The sequence below is a fragment of the Somniosus microcephalus genome, chromosome 17 (genome assembly GCF_052327205.1).
Source record: "Somniosus microcephalus isolate GS21.2 chromosome 17, FLI_Smic_1.0, whole genome shotgun sequence".
Lineage (NCBI taxonomy): Eukaryota > Metazoa > Chordata > Chondrichthyes > Squaliformes > Somniosidae > Somniosus > Somniosus microcephalus.
The window spans coordinates 27,404,018-27,428,089 of record NC_141003.1 but is presented as its reverse complement, the minus strand read 5'-3'; the positions used below and the strand labels follow the sequence as shown (position 1 = coordinate 27,428,089).

Genomic DNA, 24,072 nt, shown 5'->3' with positions numbered 1-24,072 from the left:
GGGTGAGTGTGAGGGGTGGCTAGTGAGATGGGGATGTGATAATATAGATAGGGATGGGTGGAGGTGCAAGGTAAGTTGGTGTGAGTAAGGATGTGCAGGAGTAGGGTAGGGAAGGCAGAGTGATGGGGATATGATGAGAGGCACAGCAGGATGAGGTTGAGTGTGGCTTTGTAGTAACATTTTTTGATCTACTGAGATAATTGAAATGTTTGCGGCACTGCAACCAGGTCCTCCTGACCACGTCCCTGCTTCTGCCCTCCTGTGCAATGTGCAACCAGGCTGTGTTGATCTCCTGGGGAAGTCTCTTCCGCCCATTGGAAGGGAAGAGGACCTTCCTGCGTGCTGTAATTCCCTCCATAAGCATATGAAGGGAGTTATGGGAGAGCCTGGGTGCAGCCCTGACCCTTTGTGCAGTCAGTGTCAGTGTTTGCAGCACCTCAATGCTGTAGAGCACTGACAGCACAAATTTCAAAATAAAGTTGTCCATGGTCCCTTTAAGGAAACCGGCTGATGACGCGTCATCAAGTGACATAATCAGACCCGCCTCCTCTAAATGGCTGGGAAATACGCTAGGTGAGCTTAACAAGCCCAATCAAGAGAAATTCATTTCGGACAGAGGGATGGAGCCAGCAGTGGGGTCGGGACCTGCCACTGACCTCACCCGCCACGGACCTGCCGAGGTAGGGGAAATTGCAGCCATAATATCTATATACGTATAAAACATTTAAAATTCTTAAAGGGCTTGACAGGGTAGATGCTGAGAGGCTGTTTCCCCTGGCTAGAGAGTCTAGGATTAGGGGTCATCGTTTCAGGAAAAGGGGTCAGCCATTTAGAACTGAGATGAGGAGACAGTTCTTCACTTAAGAGTGTTGTGAATCTTTGGAATTCTCTACCCAGAGTGCTGTGGATGCTCAGTGCTTGAGTATTTTCAAGACTGACAGCGATAGATTTTTGGGCACTAAGGGAATCGAGGATATGTGGCTAGGGCGGGACAGTGGAGTTGATGGAGAAGTTCAGCCATGATTTTATTGAATGGCAGAGCAGGCTCGAGGAGCCGAATGGCCTACTCCTGTTTTTATTTCTTATGTTCTTATTTTATGTTCTTAATGTCGCTACATAGCAACCAGGACAATCCTTCCGCTATAGTTGCTCTTAATGACATCGCCACTGTTTAAATAATAACTACCATCAGTTCTTTCAATAACATTTTCATATTTGTAAATCTAATTTCCAATCATGCCTTTTACTGCACAAGTGAAAACCAAATGTATTTAATGATGAGACTGGGGCGGGGGGGAGTGGGAGCGGGGGTAATTTTATGAATCCACACAGTTGTCAGGGAGCCTTGCCCACTGCCAGTACAAATCAGAAATTCAGAAACTTCACTGCCTGCTTGAATTAGGGCTGCAGACAACAGAGACTTGTAAAATTAACCTCCCCGCAGTGCAAAACCAAAAGGAGAAAACGAGTTTATTGTTCTGGAGAGTTACCACTTTGTTTTTAAATGATAACTTAATTATAGTCAATTTAATGTATCATTTAAATAACAGTGAAATCCATTAAATTGCATGATATTCACAACTTCACTATTTTGGCAGCAAATACACAAGTAATTGTTTCCATATTATATAATTTTGATTATTGTTCATTGGTGTTCGTCATTCATTATACACCACCTACCCTGGGCAGGTGTCTGAACCAACAATTATTATTCCAGATCCAAATAATCTTGTCTTCCAGCAGATATAACAGTCCTTCTCTCCTGCTTTCCTTTCAGTCCATGGGCATTAACTGACAGCACGGTTGCTCCTTGTGATAAGACAAATCCAATAGTATGTTGATCAATTGAATCATTTCCTAGCTATAATTAATTAATACGGCCTGAAAATTTGCAGGAAGGTGCAGCCTGGTGTATATTTCCAGCTTTTTCTGAGTTTTATGAATGTGTCTCCATCAACAGGGGTGGAAAAGAATTGGGGCCTGATCATTGATCAAACTGTAAAAGAATCTCGACAATGTGCGGCAGTTATCAGTAAGACAAATTGGAATGCATTGAATTAAAAGTACTTTATATAGGTGCTGTATAAGTCCCTGGTTAAGACAACATTCTAGAATATGGCAATTTTCATCACTGTAGCTCAAAAAGCATAAAACTACACTGGAAAAGATTCAGAGAGGTATGATGAGGATGATTCCAGAGCGTATAAGAATAAGTTATATAAAAAAAAAACTTGGATGACAGAACTTATTTTCACTGGAGAAAAAAAAAGACTAAGGAATCTGGTCTTCAGAATATTGAAAGATTGTAGGTAAGGCAGAGGGCAGTAGGTTATGTAGTTTGGCCAGTGAGCACAGAACTCGAGGACACAATTGCAAAATTCACAATATCAGACATGAGAAGAATTGTTTTCCCCACAGGATAGTGAATATGTGGAGCAGACTGTTCCATAGAATTAAATTGAATTTACAGCACAGAAACAGGCCGTTCGGCCCAACTGTCTGTGTCGGCATTTATACTCCACATGAGCCTCCTCCCACCCCTCTTAATCAATCTTGCCCTATCAGCATATCCTTCTATTCCTTTTTCCCTCGTGTGTTTATCTAGCTTCTCCTCAAATGCATCTACACTATTCGCCTCAACTACTCCTTGTGGGAGCGAGTTCCACATTCTGACCATTCTTTGGGTAAAGAAGTTTCTCCTGAATTCCCTATTGGATTTATTGGTGGCTATCTTATATTTATGGCCCCAATTTTGCTCTCCCCACAAGTGGAACATCTTCTCTATGTCTACCCTATCAAACCCCTTCATAATTTTAAAGATCTCTATTAGGTCACCCTTTCTAGAGAAAAGAGCCCCAGCCTGTTCAGCCTTTCCTGATAAGTATATCCTTGTAAATCTTTTTTGCACCCTCTCCAGTGCCCCGCTATCCTTTTTATAATATGGAGATCAGAACTGTGCATGGTACTCCCACGTGTGTTCTAACCAAGGTTCGATAGAAGCTTACCATAACTTCTCTGCCTTTCAATTCCATCCCTCTAGAATAGAACCCCAGTGCTTTGTTTGCTTTTTTTAAAATGGCCTTATTAAACTGCGTCGTTACTGTTAGTGATTTGTGTATCTGTAGCCCTAGGTCCCTTTGCTCCTCTGCCCCATTTTGACTTATTATGCAAGCAGTATGTGGCTTCCTTATTCTCCCTGTCAAAATGTAACACTTTACATTTAGAATATATTTTATATATATATATATATATATATAGAAATTCATTTGCCAATTACATCGTACAATTTGCTCATTCTGCTAGTTTATTAATGTCATCTTGTATTTTGTTGCAATCTTCCTCAGTATTAACTATTCCCTCACAATTTGATGTCGTCCGCAAATTTTGAAATTGTACTTCCAATTCGTGAGTCCAAATCGTTCATATAAATTGTGAACAACACTGGTCCCAGCACCAGTCTGGGTGGAACACCATTACCCACCTTTCGCCAGTCTGAGTAGCTACCCTTAACCATTACTCTCTGTTTCCTGATCTGTAGCCAGCTTGCTATCCATTCTGCTACTTATCCCCTGACTCCACATGCCCTGAACTTAGTCATGAGTCTACTATGCGACTATCAGAGAAAAAAACAATTCTGGATCAATTGATACCTTTTAAAAGGAACAAGATCAATACCTACCAGAATAGGGGATTAAGGGCTATCGGAATATTAATAGATCTTGTTCATTTTGGGTAGTGAAAGAATAGAGAGATCTTGGGTAGTATGGAAAGAGCCTTTTGTATGTTCTTAAAATTTGACGCCATCACTAACCTCCCTCTTATGATTTAACAGAAGGTCCTAAAGTATTGTTGATTCCATCACATATATAGAAAATGTAATCTTAAGACGAGTTGCCTAGTGATTGTCATCTTCTAGTCACAACTATGACACATCAGTGCTTTTGTAGACACACAGCACAGCAACTGCCAAATACATAAATAAACAGACCTTAGAATCCAAAGCATAAAAATAGGACAGTGGTGCAGAAAGTGAGACATCAGTCAATGGGCGACCAAGTGGCTGACCACATCAGCAGAAGCATAATCAAGTATCTCTTACAGACCTCGGACAAGAACATGATATTTTGCAAATAGCAGGCCTGCGTGCTTTCAGTGCGTGCATCAGTTAATTCTGATGTTAAACTTATTAATCTGGTGCGGCAGCAGTAGATCAGTATTCCCTGAAGAGAGAAATTACTGCTATTTTCACGTTTTTTGAAAGTGACTCCAAAGATCGAGGCGCAAGGCCAACTCATTTGGTTACAGACTGCAGTGAGGCCCAAGGAGCAGTGTGTCCTCCATTGTGTAAACATCAAGAGAGTCCTTTTCTGTTCTGTAAATAGGACTAAGGATGCCTATCAATCACTCTTATTTCTATTGGAAAACACAACTCTGATTTTCCCATTCAGTGCAGTATTTTGCACATTGACTGATGAATTGCACTGCATGTGCTTCGAATGTTTAGTAAGTAATGCACTCTTGGGACACTCAAATACATGTGCCAGATTTCATAAGGTAGCTTTGCCAAATGCAAAACCGCCATCTTTGCTAAACACTGCTGTTTAGTTATTTATTACTCAAAAGATCTGGGGGGAAAAATTTGGTTGTTTTGCGCCACCCGTTAGAGCCCAAAGAGGACGCTAACGGGGCGCAAAGCAACTAGCGCCCGGGCGCGCCGCTGCCAACGCCTCCTGTGAAATTCAGCGAGAGGTTAGCAGCGGTGGTAACTGTTAGCGCCCCATGGCGCTGTGCCGCCGGTGATGACGTCATCGCCGTGCACAGCGCCCCGCTCGCGATCTTCGGTAGCGCCCCCTGACTTACCGCCGGATACTATGTCCGACGGGGTCAAGGGGGCCTACCTGTGGCCAGGGCAGCGCTATTTAAAGGCGAGGTGTCGGGCGGCCATTTTTGTTGCTGGTCTGCTGCCAACACCTGCCTCTGCTGCCGTCCCCGGCCTCCTGACCCCCCCCCCCCGTGGAGTGCCGGCTGCGCTTCATGAGCCCGGCACTTCTCTTGAGTGCCAGGTTCTTTTGCTGGCACTCTGATCCCCGGTGGCCCAGCTGGGCCCCGGGTCGCTGTGTGCAAGGCCCCTCCCCTTAAGAAGGGGAGGAAGGCCTGCAATACTGCAGCGCGACATTCCCTCGCAGCGCCCCAAGAGGGAGGCGGGGCACTTCCAGTAGTGCCCCGCTTCCCTCTTGGGGCACTACCACTCAATTTTGGCCGCGGAGCGCTAATTTTTCCGGGGCGCTAAAAGTAGAGCTCCGGCGAAGTTAGCGCCCTAAAGGGGGCGCGACTCAATTTTTCCCACCTGGTATTTTGTATGGTTGCATTGGAGTCTGTACAGGGTCTACTATTCCCAGGTTCATAGGAAAGAATTATCTCCCTTATTTACACAAAAGAAAATAGGACTGATCAATGAAGAGCAGTTTCATAGTGGACATCTCGTATCATCATAAAAATAGCTGATGCTCTTTTGTAATATTGGAACAGGAGATTTCCCCCCCCCCCAAATGGATTCAGCATCAATCCATCGTGTGTGGAGTATACCTTCATTTGAAGATAGCATGCCGGAAATCCCAAGGAAACTAATATTGAATCAGGGACAGGGACTCAATAAAATTAACGTACGCAAAATAGCTGTAATTAAGAGAATAATGGCACTAAAGAGTGACAAATCCCCAGGATCAGATGGTTTCCGTCCTAGGGTTTTAAAGGAAGTAGGTGAGCACATTGCAGATGCCTTAACTATAATCTTCCAAAGTTCTCTAGATTCAGGAACCGTCCCTTTAGATTGGAAAATTGCGCATGTCACTCCGCTATTTAAGAATGGCAAGATAGGGAAACCAGGGAATTATAGATCAGTTAGCCTAACATCTGTTGTTGGAAAATTACTAGAGTCTATAATTAAGAATAGGGTGACTGAACACCTTGAAAATTTTCAGCTGATCAGAGAGAGCCTGCATGGATTTGTGAAAGGTAGGTTATGCCTGACAAACCTGTTTGAATTTTTGAAGAGGTGACTAAAGTAGTGGACAGGAGAATGTTTATGGATGTTATTTATATGGACTTCCAGAAGGCATTTGATAAAGTCCCTCATAAGAGACTCAGGTGGAAGCCCATGGAATTGATGGAAAATGATTGACCTGGTTAGGAAATTGGCTGAACGGCAGGGGACAGAGAGTAGGGATAATGGGCAGGTACTCTAATTGGCAGGATGTGACTAGTGGTGTCCCGCAAGGATCTGTGTTGGGGCCTCAATTATTCACAGTATTTATTAACGACTTAGATGATGGCATAGAAAGTCACATATCCAAATTGGCCGATGACACAAAGATATGCAGCACTGTAGGTAGGGAAAGCATAAAATTACAAAGGGATATTGTTAGATTAAGTGAATGGGCAAAACTCTGGCAAATGGATTTCAATGTAAGCAAATGTGAGGTAATCCACTTTAGACCTAAAAAGGATAGAGCAGGGTACTTTCTAAATGGTGAAAAGCTAAAAACAGTGGTGGTCCAAAGAGAATTGGGGGTCCAGGTACATAGATCATTAAAATGTCATGAATAGATGTAGAAAATAATCAAAAAGGCTAATGGAATGCTAGCCTTTATATCTAGAGAACTAGAATACAAGGGGACAAAAGTTATGCTGCAGCTATACAAAGCCCTGGCTAGACCACACCTGGAGCACTGTGAGCAGTTTTGAGCACCACACCTTAGGAAGGACATATTGGCCTTGGAGGGAGTGCAGCGTAGGTTTACCAGAATCATACCTGGACTCCAAGGGTTAAATTATGAGGAGAGATTACACAAATTATGGTTGTATTCACTAGAAATTAGAAGGTTAAGAGGTGATTTGATCGAAGTTTTCAAGATATTAAAAGGAACAGATAGGGTAGATAGAGAGAAACTATTTCTGCTGGTTGGGGAATCAAGGACTAGGGGGCACAGTCTAAAAATTAGAGCCAGACCTTTTCAGGAGTGAAATTAGAAACACTTCTGCACAATAAGGGTGGTAGAAGTTTGGAACTCTCTTCTGCAACTGGCAATTGATGCTAGATCAATTGTTAATTTTAAATCTGAGCTTGATAGATTTTTGTTAACGAATGGTATTAAGGGATATGGGCCAAAGGAGTTAGGTAGGTCACAGATCAGCCATGATCTCATTGAATGGCGGAACAGACTCAAGGGGCTAAATGGCCTACTCCTGTTCCTATGTTCCTAAGAAGATGAATTAAGTAAGTAAATACTTTTATTAATGTAGCAAACAAATGTTGAAAGGTTAATAGGTACTGTAAAATTGGACTCATCAATGCAGCCACTCCTTTCAGCAACATTTACATTAGTGTGCAAAGTTGTGATTGTACAACAACAACAACTTTTATTTAGATAGCGCCTTTAACATAGTAAAACATCCCAAGGCACTTCACAGGAGTATTATAAGACCAAAAAAAATTGACACCGAGCCACATAAGGAGAAATATGGGCAGATGACCAAAAGCTTGGTCAAAGAGGTAGATTTTAAGGAGTGCCTTAAAGGAGGAAAGAGAGGTAGCGAGGTGGAGAGGTTTAGGCAGGGAATTCCAGAGCTTAGGGCCTAGACAACAGAAGGCATGGCCATCAATGGTTGAACGATTATAATCAGGGATGCTCAAGAGGGCAGAATTAGAGGAGCGCACATATCTATGGGGAGTTGTGGGGCTGAAGGAGATTACAGAGATAGGAAGGGGCGAGGCCATGGAGCGATTTGAAAACAATTATGAGAATTTTGAAACCGAGGCGTTGCTTAACCGGGAGCCAATGTAGGTCCAGGAGCACAGAGGTGATGGGTGAACAGGACTTGGTGCGAGTTAGGACACGGGCAACCAAGTTTTGGATGACCTTAAGTTTACGTAGGGTAGAATGTGGGAGGCCAGCCAGGAGTGCGTTGGAATAGTCAAGTCTAGGGATAACAAAGGCATGGATGAGGGTTTCAGCAGCGGATGAGCTGAGGCAAGGCCAGAGACGGGCGACGTAACGGAGGTGGAAATAGGCGGTCTTAGTTATGCCGCGGATATGTAATGGTGCACTAACTTGTATTCATAGTTTTGCAGGTTATTAAGAGCTTCCATGAAGATGTAATCTATACATTATACTATGTATCTTCAAGAACCCTTTGCATTCTGTTGCCTACATTTTCTTCACCATGTTCCCAGAGAAATATACATTTAGAAATCAAGTATGGAATTAAATGTCATTGTCGAAAATCAAAAATCTTAGCAATGAATGCATCTGTTCATGTGTTAACTATGGAATGTATTTTCTAAAGAGAAAGAATAGTGGAACATAAACTCTGTTGGCGTCCACTTAACTGTGAGTTCTTGAAGAGCCTAACAAGTTGGCACAAGTTTGAATTTTCCAATCTTAAAGAAAAAGCTAAATCAAAAGCACCTAGCTAGCCAAGCAACCATGTAAAACATTATTGTTGCATTCTCCAGAACCAAATAAAGATCTCATTATTCTAGTATTTGAGTGTATCCATTAATTAGGAAAGACATTGGCCCAGATTTTGCTGGAGCATGCCCTGATAGACTTGTCCATGCACATTTAGGTTTTTAAATTCCCCCCCCCCCCAAAATTGCTGAAAGTGCGAGCTGATAACACTACAGCGAGGGCAACAGGACATCTGGGATCTTGGTGAACAAACAGTGTATCTCCTTAACCAATGGGATTTGAAGGATTGAGAAATAAATGGAGGAAGGACTGAGAAGGAGGGTGAATTAGAGTGGGTGAATTCGATTTCAAATCAGGTACCGAAAGAGAAATAAAGGGAGGGAAAGAACAATTAGATTAAGAGTGAAAAATAGAGACAGAAAGGAAAAGTAAGAAAAATAAAAAATTTGACATTTTTAAAATCTCCAACAATTCACAGCCAGAAGGAATTATAATTGTTCACTTAGAATTCTGGGTGAGAGAAGTTGATTGGCAGTCATTAACAATTATCGCATTATTAAGAGTACTTGTGTTGTTAATTACTAGACTTAACTTTCTGTGGCAAGGTTAATGAACAATTAATGTGTAACTGCAGCAACTTCATGAACATCATGGGGAGGTTAAACACAAGATGCTGTTTTCATGAAGCTAACATCTGGAAGGAGTGGTGCAAATTGTCCAGCAACTTGTAGCGATTCGCAATTCACGGGGTATTTCTTCCTCACCGCAAGTTGCTGGCTAATTTGCGCATTAATCATGGCATGCATCGTTCAGATGGTGTTATTTCTTCAGCAAAATCTGGGGGTTTAGAGTTGATCATAGATTCGATCACTGCAATTTTTAGGATTCCCCAACTTGGTACTTTTAGCTACTTTGTTGACTGTCAATGCTAGTTGCCATATGGTTTTGAACAATGTGAATAATAAATGTAGGCCCAGAAATTCGTGTCGGGGGCTTCCCGCGGGTGCAAGCCCCCGACCTACACTTACTGCGTGGATTTCCTGTCTGTGGCCCGGTCCAGCTCCCGGTGCGCTGTGCTTGCGTGACCCAGCGGCGTACTTAGTGCGATGCGTCGGCTGGGATCACGTGAGCACTGGGCAACCAATCGGAGGAGGGAAAAGTCCATTCATGAGTTTGACATAAGACCTGTCAAACTCATGAAAACTCCGGGCGCCCAAAACAGTACATAACCTTAAAATAATTTTTTTAAAACATCACACTATTTAAAACAACTATAAATAATTAAATAACCATTTTAAACAATAATTTAAATTTTTGAAAAAAATAATTTTATAAAAAGTCAGAGCTAAAAATACACTTACCTTACTGTAAAGTATTTAAAAATAATAAACCTGTGGAAAAAATGTTCTAATTTTAATTAATTGACCACTTACCTTTTAAAATGAAGTCCTTACGTCTGCTTTCTTAATGTGTAGAAAGTGGAGGCCTTCACGCACGGGCAAACCTGTCAAAAAAAGGAAGTTCAACGCGCACGCGCTGCCTCATACGTCGCACGTGTTTCACCTCTTAACCCCTGCTTTCAGGGGACCGGAAGTGCCGTTTTCCCGTGCATGGAAGAAACCGGCACTTCCATCGGGTCCACGCGTGAGTACCCCGTGCGTACTCGCGCGTTGGGACCTGAATTACTGGGCCAATACCTGTCTCGTCAGTAGCAGTTATTCACGTAACATCTTTGTATCCTTGCATTATACCACCTGCCGATATCGCAAAACATTTTCCAAATAAACCGTTTAATGAGCTATTAAAAAGAAACAGAGAACTGTTGCTTTTCCATGCTTAAACATGAGCCTGTAGTTCCCATGTAGGCAGAGGTATTTTTGCAGGTTGTTCAAGTTCAAAGTTGCCCTAACGTTATCAAGGATAACCATCCAGACATGAATATGATTGAACTATGATTCCAACTTCACAGGATAATATAACCATCTTACTTCCCAGTTTCTTAGGGTTCCTGCAGATTCAGAGTAGAAGTCTAACTGGACAAACACTAACTTTTGGAACAAAAAAGTATATTTATTATTATTTAAATTCCATACAAACATATTTTCTCATATTGGTATAATAACTCACTCTCCAGAAAACACAACATTACTCACTTTGCTGTTTCATCTCCCGTAGAGGTATTAAATAGTTATTCAGTAAAATGTTAAAATACTTAAATAAACTTTTATATTTGGCAGTCAACATTAAATGCAATAAAATTTGCAGGCAAGCCATAACCCTTCAAAATCACAATGATAGCTCTGATCAGTGGTGTTTTGTGAATGTCTTTTGTCTCTGTGTTAAATGGCAGTCTGATGTCTGGTTTTCATTTTCCTCCTCCCTGTGGATGTCTCTTTATTGTGGTGGGTGGTTTGAGTGCCTTTTTTAAGTGTAGTTTCTGCTATTGAGAAGACAACAAATAGTTTTCAGAATTTTTAAAAAAGAGCTGAAATAATTGAAATATAACTTACTTCGATGTCAGCATTTGCTCAGTAGGTATTACTCTCACCTCTGAGTCAAAAGGAGGTGGATTCAAGCCAGAAAATTACCATTTAATCTTGGCCGGCTGATCATCCAAATTCAGTACCCTGTCCCTGCTTTCTCCCCATATCCCTTGATCCCTTTAGCCTCAAGAAATACATCCAACTCTTTCTTGAATATATTTAATGAACTGGCCTCCACCGCCCTCTGTGGCAGAGAATTCCACAGGTTCACCACTCTCTGGGTGAAGAAATTCCTCCTCATTTCAGTCCTAAATGGCTTACCCCTTATCCTTAGACTATGACCCTTGGTTCTGGACTCCCCGGCCATCAGAAATATCCTTTCTGCATCTAGTCTGTCCAGACCTGACAGAATTTTATAGGTTTCGATGAGATCCCCTCTCAATCTTCTAAACTCCAGTGAGCTGAATTGTGCCATTCAGTTGGGGGAGGGGAAGGTGGAGTATTGTCCATTCATTGGTGGTCAAGAGATGGACAGGAGCCTCAGTCACTGACTGTTATATTGTGCAGCTATCTATCTTCCAACCACTGCTGGATCCTAACTTCCAGGTTCATAGTTTCCACTGTTTTATAATGCAGTTCTTACTTCTGTCTCCACTAACTTTTGTTGTGTAACTTATCTCAAGCAACTTACATCATGTAAAATAAACTTTTTAGAACTAGTGTGGCAAAAGTGCTCCATTGTAAAATATAATGAAAACAAATGGTTTTATGAGGACTTGATGGGTAGTGTGCCAACAGAACCACCTATATTTGGTATATACCTAGTGACAAACACTAGTTGCTAATTATAATGTCTGATAAATAACCACCTCAGATATTGCTTATGGTCCCATGTACAACACAAAATCTACAGTAATACCAGTCTGTATAACATGTTCTTGCCTGTTAGATGTTTTTTGATAATTCCAAGAGAAAACCTTGCAAAAGAATAGTATAAACATGAAATTCTTTATATATCCTTGAAAACTCAGATCTATTTTTCAGGTTATGAAGTTGTTGGATTTTTTTTTACTTATTGTACGAAACAATCACCAATTGGCCACTTACTGCTATCCCCCACCTGGGGCTGCTTCAAGTTGAGTAATGAAGTATTCAGCCACAGGTGGTGGTTTTTGCTCTGTTAATGTGGCTCTCAGGTCTTCAAACTGTTTCCATCAATTTACAGCAGGTCTGTTAAATCATTGCTCATCAGGAAATTGCAAACAAAACTACAGGAAACTCTCGTTTAAACGGCACCTAAATATCCAGAATTCTCTATTAACCGGCAAAATTCTCACTCCAAAAACAACACCTCAATAACCGGCAATGTTGCCGAGTCCAAGTCTCCCGCGGTGGCCGAGTTAAGTCAGTGGGGGTAGTTCTCCAAACTGCCACTACTCGGCTTCTTGGCGCTGTGGGAAGTCGGAACACCTCAATAACAGAAGTCTGACTCTCCCGCGCTGCCGGTAGTCTCTTCAGATCTGCCATTTTACAGGGGTACTGTGTGTCTCCCACGCTGCTGGTAGTCATTGCATTGCATTACCCTCACCTGGCAGTACTGTACTTAATCAAGCATCTTCCACCATCCATTTAACATAACATTCTGTAGGTGAGTACCCAATTACTGTACACTGCACATTTCTTGATTTTTTTATTTTGCTTTGTTAAAAATAGCCTCGGTAGATAACCCTCTCCGTCATCCGGAATTATTGATCAACCGACAACACGTCGGTCCCGTCGGTGCCGGATACCAAAGAGTTTCCTGTATTAATGTTCTATTGCACAAAATATGATTTGGTATAATAGAAATAGATACAATGGCTCTGTTACTGTTTTCATATTTATGTTATACTAGAATCACCGATTGTGAAATAAGAAATATGTATTGTTTAACGTCATTTTAAAAAAATGTCACCTTGGTGAATGATATTTTTGTTTGCAAACTTACAGCACTACAAAAGGAACTCGTGGCAAGGCTAAGGTGGGTGGCCGTTGGAAGTAATAAGTGACCTGGGCACATCGACAAAGGAAGCATCATCTTCTGATACATCTTCCTACCAACTATAGACCAGATTTCCAGAAAAAGATACTAAATATTAAAATGATTCAAAAAGTCATTATCACAAATCAATAAGTTAACTTTTTATGTGGAGAATTAAATGAATAATAGTCCCTTTGCATTAGTCACATTAGTATTTCATATCTCAGTCTCTGTGATGCTGTCTAAAATATTTGTTATTGCGGAAAATATGAATGGATTCCAATTAGTTTACCATACATCCAAAGTGTGTATTTCAAAGTCAGATCATGTTTAAAAATAATATTTTTGCTGGTTTCAAAGAAAAAATTAAATTTGTAAATGTGCACATTAAAACATCTCATTATTAACAAAATTATGTGGGTACTCTGCTATTTTTTACCGGTACAGAATCTATTCCAGGATTCAGTGTAAAAAATGTTGTTTTAAAAAATATGCTTAAATTCATTATTCTTCCATATAATGTACAGCAGAAAATTCTTCAACTCTTCTGGTATATTTTTAACATGCGCCCCACAGAAATGGGGCGGTTGCTTATTTATAATCAAGGCAGTTGACTTGCCAACCCGTTTCTGCTCTGCCACCATTTTAACTCTGGCCTTGTACTTAGGCAGCACAGATGCCTGCCTGAATCAGGCAGGTGCCTCATTAATCTATGCAAATTGGGATCTTATGAGAGGCTGCTAAACGGATTGTGCACCATGGATGCTCCAATCAGTAAAACCTGGCGGTCAAGAGAAGGAGACCCCAAAATGCTAATTCTAAATTTATTTTTGAGGGGCCAAGAGGAGCAGGAGTGCTCCTTGGGGCTCCACAAGAATAATATTGGTCACTGTAGCCCCAGGCTCTGCCCCACCCCTGCGATCGCTTTCCCCCCCCCCTCCCGCCCGGACCTAGCTTTCTGCTGGCCAGGTCAGCCTGATAACCACCCGATATTGAGCCGGAGAGCTGCAGTGGGACACCTGCTTGGTGCGTGCGGCATGCCATCGGCATGGTGATGAGGCCCGATGCTTAAAATGCCTGGGACCTCCGCCGGCAGGAATAGATGGGCGGCTAGCGAGCTCCGCCAATGGGCAAATCCATCCACCCACCCCCCACACACACCTCAAACATCTGTTCTTTTTTGTTTTTCTTCTAACAAATTTTGTTTTTTAGTTTAAAAAAAAAGAGTAAATGTGATTGTTTCAGAACGTGATCATTGAGGAGAATTATATGTACATTATTTGAATGCGGTTCAGGTGAAAATGTGGACAGGCCTAGCAGTATTATTATCTGAATGGCAATAGATTGGGAGAAGGGGACGTGCAAAGAGACCTGGGTGTCCTTGTGCACCAGTCGCTGAAGGTAAGCATGCAGGTGCAGCAGGCGGTTAAGAAGGCAAATGGTATGTTGGCCTTCGTAGCAAGAGGGTTCGAGTACAGGAACAAGGATGTCTTGCTGCAGTTGTACAGGGCCTTGGTGAGACCACATCTGGAGTATTGTGTGCAGTTTTGGTCGCCTTATCTGAGGAAGGATGTGCTTGCCATGGAAGGAGTTCAGCGAAGATTCACCAGGCTGATACCTGGGATGGCAGGAATGACGTATGAGGAGAGATTGGGACGATTGGACTTATACTCGCTGAAGTTTAGAAGAATGAGAGGGGATCTTATTGAAACTTATAAAATTCTAACAGGACTGGACAGACTAGATGCAGGAAGGATGTTCCCGATGGTCGGGGAGTCCAGAACCAGGGGTCACAGTCTAAGGATAAGGGGTAGGCCATTTAGGACAGAAATGAGGAGGAATTTCTTCACCCAGAGAGTGGTGAACCTGTGGAATTCTCTACCACAGAAGGCAGTAGAGGCCAATTCATTAAATATATTCAAGAAGGAGTTGGATATATTTCTAAAGGCTAAAGGGATCAAGGGGTATGGGGAGAAAGCAGTGACCGGGTACTGAAATTGGATGATCAGCCATGATTGCATTGAATGGTGGAGCAGGCTCGAGGGGCCGAATGGCCTACTCCTGCTCCTATCTTCTATGTTTCTATGTATTATGGGTCTATGATCTGACATGGCAAGAATTGGCAAAATACATGAACACTAATGCTATGAATTGAGACACCTACATAAACACAATGCTTACACAAAGGGGGGAATTTAGTGAATTAGCACTTCCGATGCAGACCTTTGCATGCTAGGAATGCATATCACCAATTCTGACAGAGGTCAGTACACTGCACATAATCTTCTGCCCACATGCATCACAAGTGCACGTTGAGAATTTGGGCGTGGAGCTTGACACGCCCTGGACAATTTTCCATCCATTAAAATGAATGGACAGAAACCCGAGCCAGATTGACCACTGCGTTTTTAATTAGAGAAAGATTTATATAATGTAGCTGTGATGGTTATTTATTGATCCAGCTGCAAGGGAAGGGAAACAATAATTACTTTTCAGGAACCAGTCAAAAAAAAATACAGGCTTCACTGTTTCTAGATGTTAGTCTTGGAAGCAAAGAAAGAAATTGCATTTATGTAGCACCGTATAACATCCTCAGGACTTCTCAAAATGCTTCACAAGCAATAAATTAGTTTTGAAGTATAGTCACTGCTATTATTGTTAAGTCCGTGAATGATTGAGACACAGGCCAGCAGGAGTGAAAACAAACAAGTCTTTACTGGTGGAAGTCAATAGCGAAACTAACGAACAGAGGCTCTCTAGCGCCTTTTATACAGGGGTGGTCACTGCCGGTACTGCAGTCTGAGACCAGTTATTCTCTTAAAGGTACATACACAACAATTCCTCCCCTTTTAGATAGTACATAACATTCATTTAACAACTAAATGATAACTAATTACAATCACAATTACGGTTGCTAGATACATTGGTTAAGTTTAAGCAATTATAAGTTCAGTCTTTGAGGAGGCTTCCTGATTCTGTCTGGATAACGCCTCTTTGGGGCATCAGGTTCTTCTGGCAATGTTGAGTCAAGATCAATGTCGTTGTTTGGTTCATCTGCTTCCAATATCACCGATTCTGCGGTAGCTGCAATTGGTACGTTGATTTCATTGCCAGGTGTATCAGATCGTGGTGTGGAGTTGACGTTTTCCAGTGACTCTAGAATCTGGTCAGCATGGCGTCTTACAATGTTCTCTCCAACGTCCACGGTATACATGAGAGGTCCTTGCTGTGTACAAATCATTCCTGGCGGCCATTTCTCAGTGCGGTGGTCCCGGGCCAAAACTGGTTGACCTATCTTAAAACTCCTGGTCGGCCTTTCATTCATATTCTGAAACTGCCTGTTCTCCACATCTCTTCGGACGTTTGGCTTAACCAAATCCAAGCGGCATCGTAGTCTTCGATTGAAGAACATCATGGCTGGGGTTTGGTTGGTAACCGCATGTGTCGCATTCCGGTAGGCAAACAAGAAGTTGTCCACCTTGTGTTGTAGGGGTATCTCTTCATTACACATTGCCTTGATAGCCTTCTTGAATGTTTGGACAAACCTCTCGGCCAATCCATTAGTGGCTGGATGATATGGGGCAGATGTGTAATGCTTAATGCCATTGTTCTTTAAGAACCTCCGGAACTCTTCAGACACAAACTGTGGTCCATTGTCAGAGCAAATCTGTTCAGGCAGCCCATTCCTGGCGAATATGGTTCGCAAAACTGTGATAGTTTTTTCCGTGGTGGTTGAGGACATTTTTATTACCTCTGGCCACTTTGAATGTGCATCCACCGCAATTAAAAACATCGAGTCCATGAAGGGACCAGCAAAATCAATGTGCACCCTTTGCCATGGAGATGAGGGCCACTCCCATGGATGCAGAGGAGCTTGTGGTGGGGCGTTTTGGACCTTCTGGCATCCTGCACAGCTCTTGGTCATCTCTTCGATTTCTCTATCGATTCCCGGCCACCGCACAAACGCTCTGGCTAAGTTCTTCATTTTTGCCCCACCCAGATGACCCTCATGAAGCTCATTGAGCACTCTATCCGTCAACTTAGGTGGAATTACTACTCTGGATCCACACATCAAGGTTCCTCTGCACACTGACAGCTGTTCTCTTCTCGGCGAGGATGCTGGCAGCAGTGGTTCGCCATGTGCTGGCCATCCCTTCACCGTTAAATCATATACCCGTGATAGTGTCGGGTCATTCCGTGTTTCCTTTTCTATGTTTGCATTCGTCACAGGGAGACATTCGACTATGGTTGAGTAGAATAACTCCATTGGATCCACTGCAAGGTCTTCTTCCACCATCGGCAACGGTAGGCGTGACAATCCATCAGCATTTCCATGCTGTTTAGTTCCTTTGTACTCGATGTCATATTGGTGTGCCCCTAGGAAAAGGGACCATCTCTGCAGCCGTTGTGCCGTCATTATCGGTACGCCCTTCTGAGGGTTGAAAATGGAGACAAGAGGTTGATGATCGGTTAGTAGAGTAAATTTTTGACTGTGCAGATAGTGATTGAACTTCTTCACCCCCCACACTAGGCTGAGGGCCTCTCTGTCAATCTGGGCATAGTTACGCTCGGCAGAAGTTAACGAGCGTGACGCAAAAGCTATCGGCCTCTCTAAACCATCAAGGAATTTATGTGACAGTACCGCCCCAATGCCGTAGGGAGACGCATCACACGCCAGCCTGATTGGCAGTGCTGGGTTGTAGTGAGCCAATACTTCCCTTGAAGTGATTAAGTCCTTAATCTTCTGAAAAGCACGCTTACAATCATCGTTCCATTTCCATGCCACCCCCGTTCGTAGCAGGGCGTTCAGTGGGTGCAGAATTGTCGACAAATTCGGCAAAAACTTATGATAGTAATTCACCAATCCAAGGAATGACCTCAGTTGTGACACATTTTCAGGCACTGGGGCCTTAACAACCGCTTCAATTTTGTCAGGGGACTTATGTAACCCCTCTTCATCAATCACGTGGCCACAATACGATATCTGTTTCTTAAAAAATTCGCACTTGGGGCGGTTGGCTCGCAGCCCATGTTCCCGTAGTCTAGTGAGCACCTGTTCTAGGTTGTTAAGGTGTTCACTGTCATCTTCACCTGTTACAAGGATGTCGTCCAAGTAACACTGAGTCCCCGGAATCCCTTGTGGGACTTGTTCCATCGCTCTTTGCCATATCGCCGGAGCCGATGCTACTCCGAATACCAATCGATGATACTGGTAAAGACCTTTGTGAGTGTTTATCGTGAGATACTTCCTCGAGGACTCTTCAACCTCCATCTGCAAATATGCTTGTGCTAGGTCAATTTTTGTAAAACGCTTCCCTCCAGACAGTGAGGCGAAAATGTCTTCTATCCTTGGAAGAGGATATTGTACTGTGTGAAGGACAGGGTTCACCGTCACCTTGAAATCCCCACAGATGCGAATCTTCCTTGGCTCTCCGGACTTATTGCTTAATGTTTTCTTCATGACAGGAACGATGGGTGTCGCCCACTCGCTCCAGTCGACCTTAGACAACACGCCCGCCTTCTCCAGATTCTCCAGCTCTGCCTCGACGGCTGGGCGAATTGCATATGGTACCGGTCTTGCTTTGAAAAACTTGGGAACTGCATTCTCTTCTATTTTTATCAAGGCGGTTACGCCTTTAAGCGTGCCCACTTCTTGTTGAAATACCTCTTTGGCGTTAGCTAAGATTGTTGACAATCGTCCAGGAGTGACGTCTTCATCTTTTTTACCGTCCACCGTCATTGCATGAATGGAATGCCAATCTAAGTTTATCCTTCTGATCCATTCCCGTCCCAATAACGGTGGTCCACCATTTGGCAGTATGTAGAGATACAATTTCTGAATTTTCTTGCCATTGTATTCGACAGGCACCCTTATTTTTCCTCTGGGGTATACTTTTTGCCCCGTATACGTCGTCAAGACGATGGATGTCTCCCTCAAGGGTATGTGTGAAAATAGCCGCTCGTAGTCTTGTCGATTCATGACGGTTAGCGCTGATCCTGTATCCAATTCCATTTTAACTCGGGACCCTGCTATCATGAGGGTAACCCAAATGGTTCGGTGATCCTCTTTTGCGATTACATTGTGAAGTTTGAGACAGCTTAGTCTCCTGTTTCCAGATTCACTATCGCTCATCTGGTCTTCGGAACTACTGTCCGTCATCTTTTGTACTTTCTTGTACGATTCCTTAGTAGCCTTTTTGTTGTCGCTGGTCTTCTTCCCAGACCTACAAACTCGTGCAATGTGTCCAATCTTCCCGCATTGTCTGCATATTTTGTCTTTGGACCAGCAGTCCTTCTGGTCATGGTTAGTTCTGCCGCAGCGATAACATTTTGCAAATCCCCGTGTCATTTCGTGGGTGCTGTATTCCTGTGGTTTTTGTTGAATTTCTGCAGCTCCCCTGGCTGCTGCTTCATACGATACTTCCACGCTGAAAGCCTTATCTAGCGTCAGCTCTTTTTCTGAGAGTAACTTCTTCTGTGTTCCTTCACTCGAGTCCACAGACAAATTTGTCCCGTAGGGTATCTGCCAGTCCTGCTCCAAACTGGCAGTGCTTTGATAGCTTGCGTAGTTCTGTAAGATACTCAGCATTGCTCTCATCTTTGTGCTGAGTTCTCCTGTGGAATTTAAATCTTTCTGCTATCAACAGCGGTGCAGGTTTTAAGTGTTCCTGTAGGACAGCAACAATTTTGTTAAAACTCTTCGCCTTCGGTTTGGCTGGAGTAATCAGGTCCCGCAATAGGCCGTACGTTCTAGCGCCCATTAAGTTTAGCAATATCAATACCTTTTTCCCCTCCGCTATTTCGTTTGCCTCGAAATATACCTCGACTCTTTCCACATACGTGGTCCAGTCCTCTAATGTATTATCAAAAGCAGTGATACAGCCAGTCTTTGGCATCTTGAAAATCTAAAATGGCACCTCCCGCGCTTTGCCTTCTTCCCCGATTTAACAAAATGACGCCTCCCGCGCTTTGCCTTCTTTCCCGCTGTTGTTAGCGCTGCTTTCCACGGTTTCTTGCACGTTAAATATTGATTCTTTTTCTTTTATTATTTTCCCGTCGTGGAGCGGACCCTCTGGGACACTTCCCTCCCTCTTCTTAGGTCCGAACGCTGCCCGGCTTCGAAGCTCCGGCCGCGCCCTGTGTGCTCCACCCTCTCTCTGCCTCCCGACTCGCTGCCCGGCCCAGTTGAAAAGCCACCCGATCGAGCTTCAGCCCGCCGCAGCCCAGGAAGGATCAGAGCATTTCCTGCCACCAACCCGATTAGCTGGGAAACCACAGACCGAGGAACCCAGCCTGGCTCTGGAAGGTCTCTCCTGCAAGTTTTCAAACCGATGATTGATGGTCGACGCCCGTTTCTCGAGTTTCTTTGGACTCTATTTTTTTTTTCTTTCTTCTGGCTCCGACCTTCAACAACGTCGTCTGAGATGCTGCCGAGTTGCTGGTAAGTTTGTTTCTTACTCGTCGCCAGTGTTAATTCCGTGAATGATTGAGACACGGACCAGCAGGAGTGAAAACAAACAAGTCTTTACTGGTGGAAGTCAATCGTGAAACTAACAAACAGAGGCTCTCTAGCGCCTTTTATACAGGGGTGGTCACTGCCGGTACTGCAGTCTGAGACCAGTTATTCTCTTAAATGTACATACACAACAATTATGTAGGCAAATATGGCAGCTAATTGCACGCAATAAACAACAGGGCCCAGATTTTGCTGCAATGGGGCATCTTGCGACGTGCCCCGTTAGATTTTTTTCAGTAACCGTTCAGCTCAAAATAAAATTCCCTTGTAAGTTGCTGGAAGTGTGAGCTGATAACGGGGCATCTGGGACCTTAGTGAACAACGGGTCCAACAGTCTATGTCCTTAACCAATGAGATTTAAGGATTGATAAAGAAACTGAGGAACAACAGAGAAGGAAATAGGGTGAATTAGAGTCAAACAGAAAGAGAGGGAAAGAAAGATTGGATTAAGAGAGAGGAAAGAGAAAGGAAAAGTACGACAAAAAAATTATATTTAAAATGTTTAAAATCCCTTAAGCTACTACCTGTAGGAATGAGACTCCACAATTTAAATTATTCCCTTTCTGGGCCGCAGAGGTTGATTGGCATTGCAAGAATATAAATCTCCTTGTTAAAAAGGTACTTACGCTGTTAAATAGCAGCAATAACTTTCTGCGACAAATTTAATTGGTAATTAATGCGCAAATGCAGCAACTTCAGGAAACTCACGGGGAGATTGAGGACGAGATGCTGCTTTTGCGAAGCTAATGGCGGAGCAGCACAAATTGCCCAACAACTTGTGCTGATTCGCATTTCATGGGGTGTCTTCCTTACCACAAGTTGTTAGACGATTTATACATTAATAACATTATTAACAATGGCGTGCGCTATGAAACTCGCCATTATTTTGGCAGCAAAATCTGGGTCCATCTGACAAGATGTATGATCCGTTAATCTGTTTTTGGTATTGGTTGAGACAGCAATGTTGAGAGTGACACTGAGAAAACTCTCCTGGTGTTCTACAAACAGTGCCATCTTTTACGTTTACCTGAACAGACAGACATGGCCTCGGCTTAATACATCATCCAAAGGACAACCACCCAACCACCCCAGCATTCACTCACACTGAACTGAAGTCAGCCTAGACTATGCACTTGTGTCCTGGAGTAGGATTTGAACCTACAACTGGGAGGGGGGAAGTGTGTTACAAACTGAGCCAATCTGACACACCTTCCTATATAACTATATACTGGAGCTGAGTAACTCGACTCCACTTCTACCCCCCACCTTTTACAATGGTGCAAAGCCCAACTCACCATGAGATTCACTTGTGCAATAATTTTTTAATATAGTGTTACATTCATTTTTCTGATACAATTAATATTGATTGACCCTCCATTAGCTACAATCACAAGAAATATGAATGTGACATCCAGTCGCACAAGCCTTATAATTAAATGCAGCATTAAATATGTTCTACATTTTTTTGCATATAAAATACTGCATATGTCCATTTTACCTTTCCAATTAAAATACTTCAAAACATTTGGAAGATTTGAGATGCAGTCCATAGACCAGAAAAATGAAGCGAATGAATAAATCTTACACATGACTGCTCTACAAATTCTCTCTGTGATCATTTTGGCCTGAGATAAATATAGACTGAGTTTGACGCATTGGCCTGCCATTCATTTGTCATCCAGTTAAATAAATAATGGAAATCACACAACAATTGGTTTGTGATGTTGGGCTTCTTTTGAAATATCAAGATGAAAAGGCAGCATCCTATAAGGGTTTGTTAATGGATCTATTTGGTCCTCCTCAGTGACTTTATCAAGACAAGGACAAATACTCAGGGCTGGATTTTGTCAATGGGGAGCTTTTGGAGGCGGGACTCCCACTTTTTGGGTTGTAGTCCCGCCTCCATCGACTTGTGGCCAACCCACGCTACTTTCCCTTGATTGACCTTGTTAAGCCCGCCCAGCGGGCTCAGCAGGCCAATTAAGGGACACCTGGTTACTGGTGACGTCAGCGATTGACATTTCATCTGTCAAGAGCTTTTGACAGATGAAAAATCAGCGTTTGACAGCTCTGTGAAGCGGTCAAACACTGACAATCTGTCTTCTAACTTGAGTCCTTCTACTCAGACTCAGTTAGAGAACTCTCCAGACCAGAAAGCAGAGGCTGCAGCTTTTGACAGTTCAGCGGCCATTCTGCTTTCTGTGCCGGTGAGCTGAGGGACTCCCGAGAACTGAAGGAAGGAAGCCTGCAGGAGAAAGTAAAGGTAAGTAAACTTATTAAAACACTTTACACTTACCTCACACACTTACCTCTGCACACATGCACCCATCGCTCACCTGCACAACGGACATCTCGACCTCTCCAACCCCTGCAGACCGACGGTCCGCCTCGCTAACTTGGCGTGGTTCAGAGCCGTTGGACAGCCCACACGTCAGGGCTAAAAATAGGGATTAGGCAAAAAACTGCCTGTTAACTACCTGTTGGAAAATTGAGCCCTCAGCTTCAGTCTATGCTCTGTCTATGCATTGGTATTTCTGTTTTAATTAGTCTCTTTTAATTAAATTGAAAGTAATTGCAATGAAAATACAGAAAATGCTGAAAAATGCAGTTCTGACGAAGGGTTACACCTGAATTATTAACCTCCCTTTCCCTTCACAAATTCTAATTGATCTATTGTGCATTCTCTGGTTTTGTTTCAGATTTCCAGTATTAGCAATGTTTTTTTCTTTTTATTTAAAATTAACTGCATCCAGTTATTTTTCCCCAAAATTTATTGTGACACGGGTTTGTTATTTTATTAAAAGGATTACATTTTAACTCAAACTGCATTGGTCAAGTGAACAAAAATGGAGACACATTCGGGCTTAGCAACATGCAGTTTAAGATTGTACCACAGTACATACATTTTCCGTTTCTAATTTTTATTATAATAAAGCACAACAACCTAATATAAAAAGTCTTGGAATTGGAAGCTAATGGCCTAGAAATTGCAGTCGGAGTCATACCCCTGGAGTACACCTCCGACAAGCGAAACAATTCCCAGGCTGCGAAGTGTTCCAGTCTCGGGCCTCCAGGCGGACGGCAGCGTAAAGGCCCACGGACCCCAGGGACGCAGGTGGTTCCGAAGCGCACCTGGGATCATGTGGGCCAGCTCCTCCAATGACAAAGGAGGATGCCACTGTAATCATTTACAAAGGGAATCCCCTAATGATATGCAATGGAATCCCCAAATAATTATACAATGTACAGAATTCTAATATTTATAAATGTATTGAATTGCAACTTTATTCATAAGTTATTTCATGGCACCAACCTCAATAATAATTACATTTTTTGCTAAATAATGTTAAACATCTTAATCTGGGCCAATATTTGCATAAACTCATTTAAAGTGTATGTGCATAATTTTGGATTTTTAAATGTTTTATTTATGCCCTTACGCTGATGAAAGCATACCCTATGCCCACTTTTACCAGCTGTAAGAGTTGTGTGGGCAGTTGTTGGGCAAATAGCGTAACTCTGCGCTGGCATTACTCATTTTTCAGGCGGTTCAGATGATCTGTCATGGCGTACCTTGACAGA

General features: G+C 42.8%; 1 protein-coding gene across 2 annotated transcripts in view; it reads left to right on the top strand.

The window, feature by feature from the left end:
* Positions 1 to 13,386, top strand: part of LOC147105593 (troponin T, cardiac muscle isoforms-like) — a 49,743-nt gene extending 36,357 nt beyond the window's left edge. For both annotated transcript variants that reach the window (XM_086010122.1, XM_086010123.1), the window contains exon 12: positions 12,944 to 13,386. In XM_086010122.1, the coding sequence (XP_085866248.1) occupies positions 12,944 to 12,995 (52 nt within the window). In that variant the 3' untranslated portion in view covers positions 12,996 to 13,386. The remainder of the gene's footprint in view (positions 1 to 12,943) is intronic.
* The last annotated feature ends 10,686 nt before the right edge of the window (positions 13,387 to 24,072 follow it).